The 11,589-nt window shown below is 42.7% G+C and overlaps 2 protein-coding genes across 9 annotated transcripts; both read right to left on the minus strand.

Annotated features, from left to right (window-relative positions):
* Positions 1 to 149: 149 nt before the first annotated feature.
* Positions 150 to 10,018, minus strand: pbxip1b (pre-B-cell leukemia homeobox interacting protein 1b). 8 transcript variants are annotated; one of them, XM_035630831.2, is made up of 11 exons: positions 9,885 to 10,018; positions 7,700 to 7,776; positions 7,251 to 7,323; positions 6,927 to 6,994; positions 5,549 to 5,960; positions 4,375 to 4,620; positions 4,235 to 4,258; positions 3,702 to 3,754; positions 3,302 to 3,415; positions 2,778 to 3,012; positions 150 to 2,621 (listed from the first exon to the last, which is right to left on the minus strand). In XM_035630831.2, exons 2-11 carry the CDS (start codon positions 7,748 to 7,750, stop codon positions 1,108 to 1,110), a joined length of 2,790 nt encoding a protein of 929 aa, XP_035486724.2. In that variant the 5' UTR covers positions 7,751 to 7,776; positions 9,885 to 10,018; the 3' UTR covers positions 150 to 1,107. The 8 variants fall into 8 exon arrangements, with proteins under 8 accessions (XP_035486724.2, XP_035486699.2, XP_035486716.2 ...); XM_035630806.2 differs by having other exon boundaries at positions 6,927 to 7,030; XM_035630823.2 differs by having other exon boundaries at positions 7,251 to 7,326.
* A 168-nt stretch (positions 10,019 to 10,186) lies between these two features.
* Positions 10,187 to 11,505, minus strand: LOC118309159 (lens epithelial protein). The gene is made up of 2 exons (XM_035630966.2): positions 10,868 to 11,505; positions 10,187 to 10,637 (listed from the first exon to the last, which is right to left on the minus strand). Exon 1 carries the CDS (start codon positions 11,083 to 11,085, stop codon positions 10,891 to 10,893), a length of 195 nt encoding a protein of 64 aa, XP_035486859.1. The 5' UTR covers positions 11,086 to 11,505; the 3' UTR covers positions 10,187 to 10,637; positions 10,868 to 10,890.
* Positions 11,506 to 11,589: the final 84 nt, after the last annotated feature.

Below are 11,589 nucleotides of genomic sequence, written 5' to 3' on the forward strand. Positions count from 1 at the left end.
CCTTTCCAACATCTTCACCAAATTCCGGCGAGGCATAAACAAATACCTGAAATCACCATCTAATAAAATAAAAGATGTTTGCAGGTAAAACTCTGAAGATGATTAAAATCATTTCACAGGTGGAAATAAAATGAAGAATAAAATACATGTTTATCATCAGATGGCTGCAACAAATTTATTATTCTGCTTTTATAACAATCATATGGGCAAATATGAACAATCCAACATACAAAGTCATCTTTGATTTGCTATCAGTGCTATTTCTTAAAAACAATAACTGTCAAAATAATCAACGAGAACAAATGTTACATTCATAAGAAAACAATAATTAAGAACATCTTAGTGCACAACACAAGTTCAGTACCTGAAAAGAAACATACATGCTCAACATGTCAATATTTTAGGTGCCCACCAATTGTTTTGTTTTAGCTATATCATGCCAGCTTCAATTAAAATAAATTAACTTATTTCTGCATTTCATCACACACACATTTTTAGCATAGTTCTAACATGCACACAAGTGCAACATGTACAAACTTCCAAAACAAAACGCAATGCAACTTCTCAAATTTTCGCACCACTCTTTAAAAAAAAAAAAAAAAAAACTTAAGATAAGTATCTACTAAATAAAGATGACATTCTGTAGGCACAGGCCTGATCGGTGGTCAGGTGACTTTGACTCAATCCAACAGGTTCAACCTTGTCTACAGAACAGACTTTTACAGCTGTAGATATTCAACACAAGTATCACTCAGTGATGTTAAAAAATAAATTATTGTGGGGGCGTCACATAGTTTTCTACAGACAGAAAGATGTGGTATTATATGCATTATTCATTCTTAGTGTCCACCCTCTTCCTTCACTCCAGCGGTCTACAATGACGTGTGCATGTGCAGGTGAAATACAAAGCTTCCTCGAAAACACTAAAATTTAATTGAAAGTTGAATCACCAGCCGGGAACAAAAGACAGAAGTGGTAAAACAAAAACAAAAAAAGAATGACAGGATGATAAATGTATTCTTGTAAGCATTTGTGGTCCAATAACAAGTGTTCCCTTTGAATAACCTCATCTGTCACTATTTCTCTCTGCTACTTTTTTTCCCCACTTCAGCCACGTCCTCGCCCGCTCTCCTTCCTCCGCTCCCCTCGGATCCCCTCCTCTTTCTCTCCAGCTGCAGGCGTTGAAAACTTTTTCATGACTTCTCGTTCAAACTCTTCCATTTCTTCCTCTATGTCGCTATCCATCTCATCCCCATTCTCGTCCCCTTCCACCATGTCTTCCAGAATGTCGCTCACGTCCTCCACAAAATCCTGAAAGCTCATCTGGTCATGAACAAAGACTCCGTCCTTGAAGAACTCCGCAGCCAGCTTCTTCAGCTCCTCTCTTTTGGAGGCATCCACTCCTGCCTCCTCCGCCTTGGTTAGGTACGTTTGGAGGACAGCCTCAAACTCGGGGAGGGGGACGGGAAGCAGCCCCTCAGCCTGAGCGCAGGTCTCCAATGAGTTACAGTCCTGTTGTGCGTTGGGGTTGTGCCGGAGCCGGTCTCTCTGCTGGACCCAGTACTCGGGCTGTTCCAGGGAGGGTCGGTGGTGTGTGTGAGGGGCCTTCCCGTCTCCCCACACATGCTCGTCATGGTGATTACCAGACATTTTGTACTCATCTTTATGTTTTTGAGATCTGTCCTGTTTCCGGTCTTCATTATTCTCTTTCTGTCCCTTCTTCCAGTCTTCATCTTTCCTTTCCCACGGCTTCCTCTCATCCTTTTCCTTCCATTCCTTATCATCTCTATCATTTTTACTCTTCCCCTCCTTTTCTTTCTGTTTCCTTTCATCCTTCCCTTTCCTTTCTTTACTGTGATTCTTGCTTTCATTTTCACTCTCATCCCACTGTTTCCTTTCCTCTTTTCCTTTCCTTTCTTTACCCGCATCTTTTCCATTTTTACCCCTCCACTCACCATCTTTCTTCCACTCTTTCTTCTCTCCTTTCTCTTTCCAATCTTTCATCTCCCATTTCTCTTTGCCACTTTCCTTGAAGCCATCTTTCACTTTCTTCCACTCCTTCTCTCCCTTCCATTCTTCCTTGCCCTTGTGCTTCTCTCCAACATCTTTCCCTCTCTTCCAATCCATCTTCTCTTGTTTACCCTCCTTCACTTTATCATGCTTTGCCTTTTTCCCGTCTTTCACTTCCTTACGATCTTTTTTCTCACTCTTTTCTACCCATTCCTCTTTCCCTTCCCTGGCCTTCCATGGCTTTCCTTCTTCACCTCTGTTCACCTTTTCTTTCTTCCACTCTTTTCCCTTCCATTGTTTTGTTTCATCACTGTGCCTCTTCTGCTTACCTTCCTTATCTTTCACCTTGTCAGACTTTCCTTGCTCATGCTTTCCATCTTTGCGCTCCTTTTTCTGTCCTTCCTTCCACTCAGCTTTTTCCCTCTCTTTCCACTCCTTCTTTTCACCATTGTCATATTTCTCTTTCTTCCAATCTGTCATCTTCTCTTTCTGGTCATTCCATGGTTTCCCGGCCTGTCTCGCTGTAGTTGTGTCCTGACTGCTGTCCTCAGGCTGACCACTGGGGGGCAATGTTGTGGACTTCATAGGTGCTTGAGCTGCTTCACTGGCTGCTGAAGGAAACAGAAGGAGTTGTTACTGCTACAGAATCGAACGGTGAGCATTCAAGCGAGAAAACAGAAGAATTAAGAAGTCCTACAATTTACCTTAGTTTCTAATAACTATCATCTTTTTACATCTAACCTCTACCTCCCTCTGTCCCTTTGTACCTGAGGAGCGTTTTAATTCGGTCACAGTCGATCTCAGCGTTTCTAGTTCTTTCTGTAGGGCCGGGACAGACTCCAGCTCTCTCTTCATCCTCTCATTTTCTTTCTGAAGAACAAGGAGAGATGCCATCTCTGTCTTCAACCTACTGTTTTCCTTCTCCACCTCACCCCACCGCAGCCGCTCCTTTGCTCCCTCTGCTGCCTGTCCCACAGACACTGTTACCTCTTCTTTCTGTGTCTGTTTAAAGAAAAAGAACAGGAAAAAAGGTCCTGTGAGAATAAAACACACAACATGTTCATATGCACAGACAAACAACCATGTATATACAGCACACACACACACACACACACACACACACACACACACACACACACACACACACACACACACACACACACACACACACACACACACACACACACACACACACACACACACACACACACACACACACACACACACACACACACACACACACACACACACACACGGGATAAATAAAGTGACAGACAGAATGGAGTCACACCTGAAGTTGGGCTTGTAGTACAGAAATCTGCTGGTTCCCTTTGGCCAACTTATTTAGAAGCTCTGTACTGTCAGCATCTACCGTGGGAGGAGGAACCTCTGGATTAAGCCACTCCTGTTAACACATTGCAGACACAGTACAACACAGTGTCAAGGCTTTAGGGGACTTATCAATATTATTATTGCCGAACAGATTCGTCGAGAAGTGAGAGAACTGAGCGTGTTGAGGATACTGGAAAGAAAGAAAAAAAAGGTAGGCAGTAACTGTAATACTGTCAGCATTGTGGGTGGTCTCTACTGTACTTGTACATGAAATAACATGTATAATGTATAAGTTAGACTACAAAGAACAGAAAGAATAGACGAGAGAAAAGAAATTAAAAAATTGACGCCTGACTGACCTGTTTTCCTGGAACATCTGAATCTTTCAGCTCCCTTGTCCCATAGTCACTCTCTGTAGATCATTATGCAAAGATTTATTTCAATATGCAAAATACAGTGTCAAAGAATACAAGCAGAAGCCTAACACTGCTTATAACTAGTTTTAAATATGGCAACCACCTGAGCAATAAAATGTGTGTACCTCAGCTGAGTAAGGGCATGCACAGTGCATACTTTCATATAAATAAAACGAGAGATAAGGGACAATATATCCATTGCTGGTTGAAAACCTTGCATCTTCAAGTCTAGTTATCAATTTCAACTTTTATCTGTCCCTGCATGTTCAATTAATAAAAGGCATGGTGGTCAAGCTAATGGTTTACACTACACAAGGTTTTCTCTTACCAGCAAAGATGCCTCAAGTGCATAAATCACGCTCTCCCTCTTGATCCAACATTTAAAAGCAAGCAGTGTTTTAGAGATTGCAAAACTTTTTTTTCTGCATGCGTATCCCCACATGCTATTCGCATGCATATACAGACAACCAACCTACCCTCATCCAGGTCCATGAGGACACCTGCAGGTACAATACACCTCAGTCACAAAGTGGCCTTTATCTATTCAAATGCTAGCACCACATTCCTCTATCTAACCTTTTACACCTTCTCAACGGGCCAAAGGGTGATGTCTTACCGGAGAAGAAGATGGTGCCGAGGCCCAACAGAATCACAGCACCGAGGATGCACTTGTTCACAGAGAACCCACTGTACTCTTCTCGCTGTGGCACCTGGAACACTTCCTCCCTCTCCTCTTCTTCCTCTTCCACCTCTGTCCTCCCGATCCGTTCCAGAGCTGCTAAGAGAGACCTCCTCCTCCTCACCTCTGGCTCTCCCTCTTCTCCCGTCCTCTCCTCACCCACCTCTGGATCCACACGGGAGTCTGGGGGAGCACAGGGAAAGAGTGTGAAAAGCTGTTTAAAGTATATATGGCAATTATCTTGTAATTTATAAAAGTAATTGCGAAGACAGCAGCTTATCCAGTTTGTACTAAATGAGCTGCTCTAATGCGCGAAAACTGTTACAAATTATTGGGCACAAATTTGCTTTTGCAGTTATAAGTTGATAATAGATTTACAGCAGCTATAAGTGGTCTGATTTATATGGGATAAGAGTTCTTTGTTAGCTCTGTTGCGCATGGTACACTGGTTAATTTGCTCAATTGCCATTAGTTTCCATTAAAAAATTCTCTCAAATAAATAGTTTGAAAATTAATCAAATGCTTTATTTTTCGAACTCCTTGACACAACAGTATTTAAACTTTCCAAGCGATTTGCATCCCACGCTGCTGGTAAAGCACAATGGTACTAAAAAACAGGCACTGCTAAGAACTCCCTGACTTGAAACTCTAGCTGGTAAAGAAAAAAAAAAGTGGGAACGAAAGCACAGCAGGGCAAAAGAAGAGACTCATTTTTAATGCTGTAGTGTGACAAAGAGCTGCAGACCAAAAACACCCCACTGCGAAAAAAAAAGGCCCGAGTACCTCTGAAGCCAATTTACTTCTGCAGGGTGTCATGCAGCCTGGCTGCTGAGCACATGCAAATAAAAGTTTCTCTGTCACATCACCATGCTCCTCCCTTCCTCATACCAACCACAGCCTCCTGGCCCAGATACTGAACATGTCCATAACCAGCTGGTCCACCAAGTACACTTCAAACATAAATAAGTACATAAGGCTTAGTCTCCATAAAAGTGAAGGTTACAGGCATACCACGTGATGATCTTTATAACTACATACACACACAAAAAAGGAGAGTGCTGAGGTTATTCAATTAATAACAAAACCATGACCTCAGATTTACTGTTCATACCTGCCTGTTTCCCTAGGTCAGTCGCTCTTGGAGACAGGTGTGACTCATCCTCTTCCGGTTGTAGCTCTTCCCCATTAAGCTGACGTAGTGTTTCTTCCTGTGCGAGCCCAATTTCTTCTCCTCTAAACTCCCCCCCTCCCAGAGTCTCTGTTCTCAGCAGCGAGGCTGGGGGCTCATCACGGGAGGGGAATATGTGGGTGTAGGAGTCTGAGAATGAATCAGGGTCAGGGCTGGACATTGCCGGGCCCTCGGGCAGGTCCCCCGAGTGGTCGAGGGCATCATCACCTGAAACAGAGCTGCCGGGAACTTCCAAAGAAGTGAGAACGGGGGCATCAGTGATGGCAGGTGGCACGGAGGTGTCTTGCTCTGTGCTTGTGTCTCCAATTAGCTTGTCTGTTTTTTCTTCTGATACCTGCATTCGGGTCATTTAAAATTCCTTAGGGTTAGGGTTAACATTTCAGTTAGATGAGATAACAGATACTCTTGTACTGTAAATATGAAGCTGAACCAGACTAACGGTTCCTTTAGTTAGTTAAAAGCCTTAATACAGTGACTTCCTGTGACTTTTCAGGATTAATTCAAGGTTAGTCACTATTACAACACTAAAAATTGTAATAATGAGAGGAGAGATCTGGGGGTCCTTGCCTATGAAAAACAAAAAAAACCATTGTGATTTATAACTAGTTTCTTGCATTTTCACACCAACTCATGGATAAAGTCAAGAAACGGCCACCTGCACTATTCTAGGTGAGTGAGATTGATGGTGCTATTTAGACCAAGAGTATATCAACAACAGTATATTATTATATTTCATTTGATATTTGAAATGATATTGATAAAAACATTATGGTAGTAGGTTATAGACATCTTCAAAGTCAAGGACGATTTATATGTGGAACCCGTGGGAATCCTGTTAATAGATGAGAGTGGTATGATGTTCTCATCCAGCTCTCTTCCAGAAATTCAATTTGTGCATTTCTTAATGTTAAAAAGTACTCCTACAACTTAAAAAAACTAAACATAATCAAACTAGAAATTAGTGAAATGCATTTTGTGCGCCAGTCTTTTATAAAGTTGTTTTAATTATTATTAAATACGAGTTTTTCTTGTTTTCTTAAGTTATTTAAATAGAAACCTTGTGTTTGCACTGCAAAGATAACAAAATTGAAGCCATAGCCTGGTTACAGCTGAAATGAGTTGGTTAATTTGCGCGCGCAACTATTTAGTTGGGGTGTTTGGTAATGTGTCTACACAACTTCTGGCCCACCAGAACTACTGGAGGCTACTGAACGCTTTTGTTTGCAAATCATAGCTACATATTCAGCTAAGCTGTCTAACTTGTATACACGATAGAAAATGATGGGTATTGTTTTCTTACCAGCCGTTCCACCACAGGGGACCCCTCTGTAGACGCTTCGCCCCCTGCAGGCTGGCTTGCTCCAGAGTCTGGCTCATCACAGACACACGAGGTAAGAATGGCAACTGTTAGAGCAATAGTTTCATATATTTTAATTACGCAGAATGATTAGCGATATTATATTTCACTTCAATTTTGACTTCTCTGTTTTATTTGACAAATTGGAATGGAAAATCTGAGAATACAAAGAGCTGGAGTAAATAAGAAGGGCTAGGCATTATACTAAGTTTGTATGGTGGATGTATATTTTAATCCCGCAACTGCCGAACTTATTGTGAAAATCACCTGCTGCAGAGGTAAGGCTTTCTTCATGGTGCTCCGTTCCCTCTGCCAGAGGCCTCAGGGTTTCAGCAACAGTCTCCTTGAACAAACGGACAAAAGACAGGACGCAGCACACGGATAAGTGTGACTGTTTCTGAGCAGCGGAAGTGATTAGAATGTCTCTCTTACACAGAAGTCACTCCAAACGTGTCACCAAGCAAGGCATTAAATGTATGTGTGTGTGCGTGTATGCATGTAATTATCTCTCAGGCCAGTGCTTTCTAAAGCCAGTTTGCCTTTTAATAGTTGAATCTGCTAAATGGCAAGAAACACAGTTTGATCAGAGAAATCTCTGTGAGATTGTGACCCCAAAAAAAATCATTTGGGACAAGGAGTTTTCTTCTTTTAAAATAAAGCATTTTTATCGAGGTCATGCACAGCGACTCCACGCGCTCTTAACGGTGCTTTGATACCACGGGAGTGAGGACGGTCCAGCTGTTGTTAGCACTGTTCCCACCAGACATGGCCCCCTATTGGCTTTTCCTGTCTCCTGCAACACAAGAAGAACATAGAGCAGATTACACGATTAACAGTAGTTCATGAACAAGAAATAAAAGAATGAATCTGTACCCCTCCATGCCTTCAGAAGCTCTGAACCAAAGCTGAGTCCAAGGTAAAGTCTTAATTTTAAACATGGTGGAGGGAATAGAAATAGGATTTGATTCGCCATCTGTGCATTACCAAAGAAATTTACTAAATTAACATCATGCTGTTTTGGAGAAGACATGAAGCTAGTGATTGAGACCATAAACTCTTCACGAAAATCAAGTAGAGTCATTTTCTCTTAGACTTGACTACTTTTAGCAACCAGTGAGTCTCTGCTGGTGATTCCATAGAACACAGACTTCAGGCTCTGCCGGACCCGGTGACTACTTCCATTTTTATATACAGTCTATGGTGGCAACTTGATTGTTCAGAAAAAAATGCTTTTATTGCCATAGTGTGCGAGTACTAAAAAAAACGTACATCCATTGTTTACACATGCACAGGATTTGAATATGTGCCTCTGCTACTCATCCACACCTATTATGATAATAAAGTACCTAATGTGTTGTTAAGTTAACACATTGCTCTGTGCGTGTGTTTGTATCAAGTGTGTGCAGGAAGTCCCAATTCACTGGGAGCATTCAGATCTTCATTAGTAGTTTGTGTGTGTTGTGTGCCTTTTGATCACCCTGGCTTTTGACTAGTGGGGAAATGGTTTGGCAGAGACACGGGTAACTACGGCCAACACCATACTGGAAATACAGGCAGCACAATGGGCTGTGCATTTCAAAGCTTCTGGTCTGTGGGATAGACGTCTACATTTCAACTCTATCTCTCTGCTCTTGTCCTCCACTGTGTCTGAACAACGAAACTCCTTTCAACACAGGCTGACATTTCAATTTGATCACCTCCTGTTAAGTTACAAGTGTCAAGAGCGTAATAAAACCCTTCCTTTCAAACCTAACATAACAGAGATTCATAATTAATGTGTAGCCTGGCTTCCTTCAGTGAACGCAGAAGGAACGAACCACTTACGTTGTCCACCACATTGTCTGGATGATGACACACTTCACTCCCCAGATTCAGTTCTCTCCCAGCTCTGAAATTTAGGTCTCCTAATCAAGTGCCTCCCCAGAGAAGTCTGCTGAATCTAGCCTAAGGCCCAAGGAGCATTGTGGAGCATATAGTGGGATGGTTTAAATAGATACCAGCTAAATATAGCAGCCAAGAGATTGAGCAGAGACATTAAGAGGGAGCGTGCAGAGGAAGATGGCCATGGGAAACACAACAGAGGCAGCAGCGGGTTTTAAACAGACCATTTAAAATCAACCACGAAGCTGGCAGCATTTAACAGGGAGAGATTATTCTCACTGCCTTGTTGTCTGGTCTTACCACCTGATTCGTTATGATCTAAATCTGACTTCTAGAGCTATGGTTTTGCTTACATCATACCACAACTTTTCATATTGACAGGTACTTGACACCCTGTCTGGGTCCTAAAAGGACATAATGACATATATGCATTATACACGTATTTACTTGTTCCTTTTTTCTTTTCTTCTCCCACATAATACAGCCAAAGACATGGCCACAGCTGCAGGCCTCAGCCTAATCTTATCATCTCGGTGTCAGCAGGGGAAGAAAAACACCAAAAAAGGTCAAGAGAATGAAGTGCAGGGCCTTGTCAGCGCGAGGAGGCAGACGGTTCACACACTGACACACAGCATCACTGACACACAGCATCACCGACAACATGCTAGTTGGCGACTGTTTCACAAACTGCTGTTAGATAGAGAGAGAGAGAAGCCTGTGACAGGAAATGTCATATGGCGAGAGGCTGATAGAAAAACCAACCACAGCGCCTCTTGAAAACCTCGTGAAGGCGTCGCTGAGTGAGGTCATTGTAGTCAGGTAGTCGAGTATTGTTGACGTCACCAATTAAAAAGAAAACTTTCTACGTCACGAGACAAGTCGAGCAACCAGGGGGGGGAAAGTGGCTGCAACTACGCAGGCGACGCAATGGCAAGAACAACGAGAGGCGACACTAAACATACGTTGATACTGTCAAATTATAAATACGAATAATTCTGTACAATTGTAGGTCGTTCTTACCGTCTCTTCGCACTCGACAGTCTGTCACGGACGCGGCTCACGTCTTCTCACTCTTCCCATCCAACTTGGGGAACTTGCCTCCCGAACTTGCAACAATGCGTCTCGTCCAATCACGGGCAGCGTTTGCACTGGTCCCGCCCCTTGTCACACAGCTCGTCCAATAGCAATGTGGCGCCGCCGCTCCTCACCAGGAAAGCGTCCAAAGTTGATTGACACATGCAGGTGATACAAAATGTCCAATATGTGTTCACACAGCTCCAGTCCTCAGGAGCTGGCACTGCTCGAGCCAGGTTTACATTTTTAGGCCGCAAGATCCTTGTAAAGTTCCTCCACTGCGTTTGTTTAATACATAAATCACGAATTTGACCTCTATACAGGAATGCAACATTAAAATTACATAAATACAAGCCATAAAGTCTCAATGAAGGCACATGAAAGCAACAAGAGTGCATCTAAATCAAGATGTTTTTTTCTCATTGTTTCACTATCAAATTAACCAAAGAAAAATGAACAAAAGTGCAGTCATAAAGGTAATATTTTTCTATTCATTAGTTTGTTTATTCATTGCCACACCAGTTTCTCCACAGTGAACATCAGTGGTACCATTCCTCAAGATCTCAGATCAGATCAGATCAGCACGGTTGAATTCAGGAAACTTCAAGAAACTAACCAACCCCACAACGAACATTTGTAGCATCTGGAAACGTGCAAGTGTGTTTTCTGAAACCCCAAGAGGAGCATTGTATAAAGACCCTGAAAACAGAAAGAAAAATGTGTGAAACCTTTTATAATTTAGTAAACCTATTTCTCAATGAAGTTGCCACTTTCACACTTAAGTGGCAAATTGTTGTCATAGGACACAAGACTCATACTTGCCAATGCTTTGCCAGCATTGCTGATCAAACACCCCATTTCTAATAAAATAAAAGCTGGCTGAAATCACACAATAGGAGCCAATAGAGAAACAGGGAAAATTGATCTACTTGATCTACTCTCTCATAGTCCGTCAGTCTAGGATCTCTTTGATGCACCAGCAGCAGAGCAGAAAATAGAGGCACTCCTTCACCGACTGGATGAAACTGTAGGCAAAGTTTCCTCCCAGGAAGTTCTTGCCTCGTCCCAGACCCATGGCCATGTCCCGCAGGTGCTGTCCCAGAGAGGAGGAGGGCATGGCTTGGGGAAGAGGACGCTGTGGATGCATTGCTCCAGAGAGGAAAGGGAGTGATCAGGCAGAGGCAAGAAGGAGGGCAGTCGACGAGGTAAAATAGGAGGAGGAGAGGCCTGACAAATGGACCAGGCTTGTGTAATAGCTGAGGTCTGCTCTGTATACCTGTCACAGCTAGCTCCTCTACTTATAACTTCCTATATGAACTGTGGGTTGCCATCCTGCTTTTTCTAGACTCCTCTGTGCTTTCAAACATCAGCTGATCGATTGAAGGCATTGTTTACCTTTTCTGTGCACGGTCCCCCTCTTTTGTATAGCGGCCCCGCCACACAGACTCTCTGAGCTCTAATAATCCCTGAATCAGCCCCCTTCTGTTGCAGCCTCATCTGTTCACAAACAGGACAGTTCCAGTAGATCCAATAACACCCCTGCACTTCTTCCGACTCTTTTATTTGGGACAGTATGTGACAGGGGATCATACAATCTAGCAGCATGTGCTGTTTTTCAAGTTTTTCTGTGTATTTTAATAAATAAATCTGC

Source organism: Scophthalmus maximus, chromosome 1, assembly GCF_022379125.1.
Source record: "Scophthalmus maximus strain ysfricsl-2021 chromosome 1, ASM2237912v1, whole genome shotgun sequence".
NCBI lineage: Eukaryota > Metazoa > Chordata > Actinopteri > Pleuronectiformes > Scophthalmidae > Scophthalmus > Scophthalmus maximus.

Bases quoted from the DNA above. Each gene is read 5' to 3' on its own strand.
- LOC118309159 (XM_035630966.2), bottom strand. From the start codon at position 11,085: ATGCATCCACAGCGTCCTCTTCCCCAAGCCATGCCCTCCTCCTCTCTG.
- pbxip1b (XM_035630787.2), bottom strand. From the start codon at position 7,750: ATGTCTGGTGGGAACAGTGCTAACAACAGCTGGACCGTCCTCACTCCC. The intron at 3,755-4,234 runs GTAGGTTGGTTG...AATGATCTACAG, and splicing joins CCTCATGGACCTGGATGAGG to AGAGTGACTATGGGACAAGG. The intron at 3,416-3,701 runs GTCAGTCAGGCG...ATGTGTTAACAG, and splicing joins CAGATGTTCCAGGAAAACAG to GAGTGGCTTAATCCAGAGGT.